Source organism: Microtus ochrogaster, linkage group LG9, assembly GCF_000317375.1.
Source record: "Microtus ochrogaster isolate Prairie Vole_2 linkage group LG9, MicOch1.0, whole genome shotgun sequence".
In the NCBI taxonomy this organism is placed as follows: Eukaryota; Metazoa; Chordata; class Mammalia; order Rodentia; family Cricetidae; genus Microtus; species Microtus ochrogaster.
In genome coordinates, this window is record NC_022034.1 from 6,230,741 (window position 1) to 6,232,693 (window position 1,953).

Here is a 1,953-nt window from a genome sequence, read left to right on the forward strand (position 1 = left end):
GTATATACACACCCACGCACACATGGGTGCCTATGCACATGTATATACACACCCACGCACACGTGGGTGCCTATGCACAAGTATATACACACCCACGAACACGTGGGTGCTTATGCACATGTATATACACACCCACACACACGTGGGTGCCTATGCACATGTATTTACACACCCACGCACACATGGGTGCCTATGTACATGTATATACACACCCACACATTCCGCCCCCATACACATACCTGTCCATCTGGTGACTTTTTTTCCCCCACAGGATGAATATGAACTCTACATGGCCGCTCTTCTGGACTCGCAGCCCACAGCACAGTATAAGGTAGCAACCACCAGGGAGGGCCCAGAGTGAGCCTTTAAGTTCATGGCTTCATACTTAGGAGCAGGAAGACACTCTCAACCTGGGAAGCCTCAGGTTGTTTGTTCCTCTGTCATGCAAAATAGTTGGTATTTTCATTTTTAAGAGGGTAATCTTCATATGAAGCTAAAGTATTGTGGGTCGAGAGTTTTCCTGTACATTGACACAGCACGGGGTCATCCCCTCACCACAGCCAGCGCGACTAGGGAGGGCCATAAATGGTACTGCAGTGATTCCCAGGAAATAGCATCCTGTTGTTACCCTGAGTGGGCCGATTGTCACAGCAGGTGTACCCAGAGCCACAACACAGATCTCTGTCTCCTCGTGTAACTGATGACAGTTTTTCCCAGTAGTCTCTGTTGGGACAGTGGGTCAGTAGATCAACATGCCCTGTTCTAGTGAAAAATATCCTAAGGGAATGACAGACAGACAGCCCAAAAGCTCCAAGAACCTGGCACCTTGAGATTAGTAACTATTTTGTGAAGTAGAAAATGCAATTTCTTTATATATATATTTCTTTACATATATATGTAATTTCTTTATATATTTCTTTATATATACACACATATATGTATATGTGTGTACACTTAATTCAGCATATGTGTACATATATGCATATACATACACACACATATATACACACACACACATATACCCTCTAGCGTACAGAGTCAGTTCTAAATTACATCTTAATAAAACACACGTGGACCATCACGTTCTATATTCTGAGACTTTCAATGCTATGTAATAATAGGTTTTGGTGGCCTGGAGGGGTAGCTCCACAGTTCAGAGCACTGGCTGCTCTTGCAGAGGAGTCAGGTTCAGTTCACAGCACCCACATGGTAGTGCACAACCATTGTGACTTCAGTTCCAGAAGATCTGACACCTTGTTCTGACCTCTACAAGCACTAGGCATGCATGTGGTGAAACAATATACATGCAGGCAAAACCCCCATACACATAAATGTTCAATCAATCAATCAATCAATCAATCAAATCAGCATTTTAAGTAAAATCAGGACTGAGCAGCGACTACAGTCACAGGCCTTACTCTGAGGTGTGGCAGAAAAGAAAAATTTATGCCCACATCTCAATCACACACCCAAGTGAGGGAACTGGCAGGCTTCTGGGGCTCTCTGTCTTTCCGTTCTGAAGCCCAGAACCTAACAAGGCAAAGGCCTTTGTCACCCAGCATGAGCCCCACCTTGTTTATGTTCACATAAAGATGGGAGATTCAGATTGTCTATCACATTTTTTAAATAGTTGATAATAATGTACCCGGCCCTTTCTTCTTTGTCTTTCTCCAACCCATTTCCACAAAGAAGCCATGAATGCCCCTGCCATTCTTAAGAATTCTTAGAAAGATAAAATCTTAAACTATTGTGAAGATTATTCTACTTGGAACTTTGGTATTATTTTGCTTCTTCCTCCAGCTCTCCCAGTGCACTCATTTAGGATATCCGGGCCACACATGAGCAACCTGGGCCACATATGAGCAACCTGGGCCTTACATGAACAACCTGGGCCTTACATGAGCAACCTGAGCCACACATGAGCAACCTGGGTCACACATGAGCAACCTGGGC

General features: G+C 44.1%; 1 protein-coding gene across 2 annotated transcripts in view; it reads left to right on the forward strand.

Annotated features, from left to right (window-relative positions):
• The window catches only part of LG9H6orf118 (linkage group 9 C6orf118 homolog), a 20,775-nt gene that overhangs the window by 7,061 nt on the left and 11,761 nt on the right, over window positions 1-1,953 (forward strand). For both annotated transcript variants that reach the window (XM_005363368.3, XM_013352302.2), the window contains exon 4: window positions 272-331. In XM_005363368.3, coding sequence (XP_005363425.1) covers window positions 272-331 — 60 coding nt within the window. The remainder of the gene's footprint in view (window positions 1-271; window positions 332-1,953) is intronic.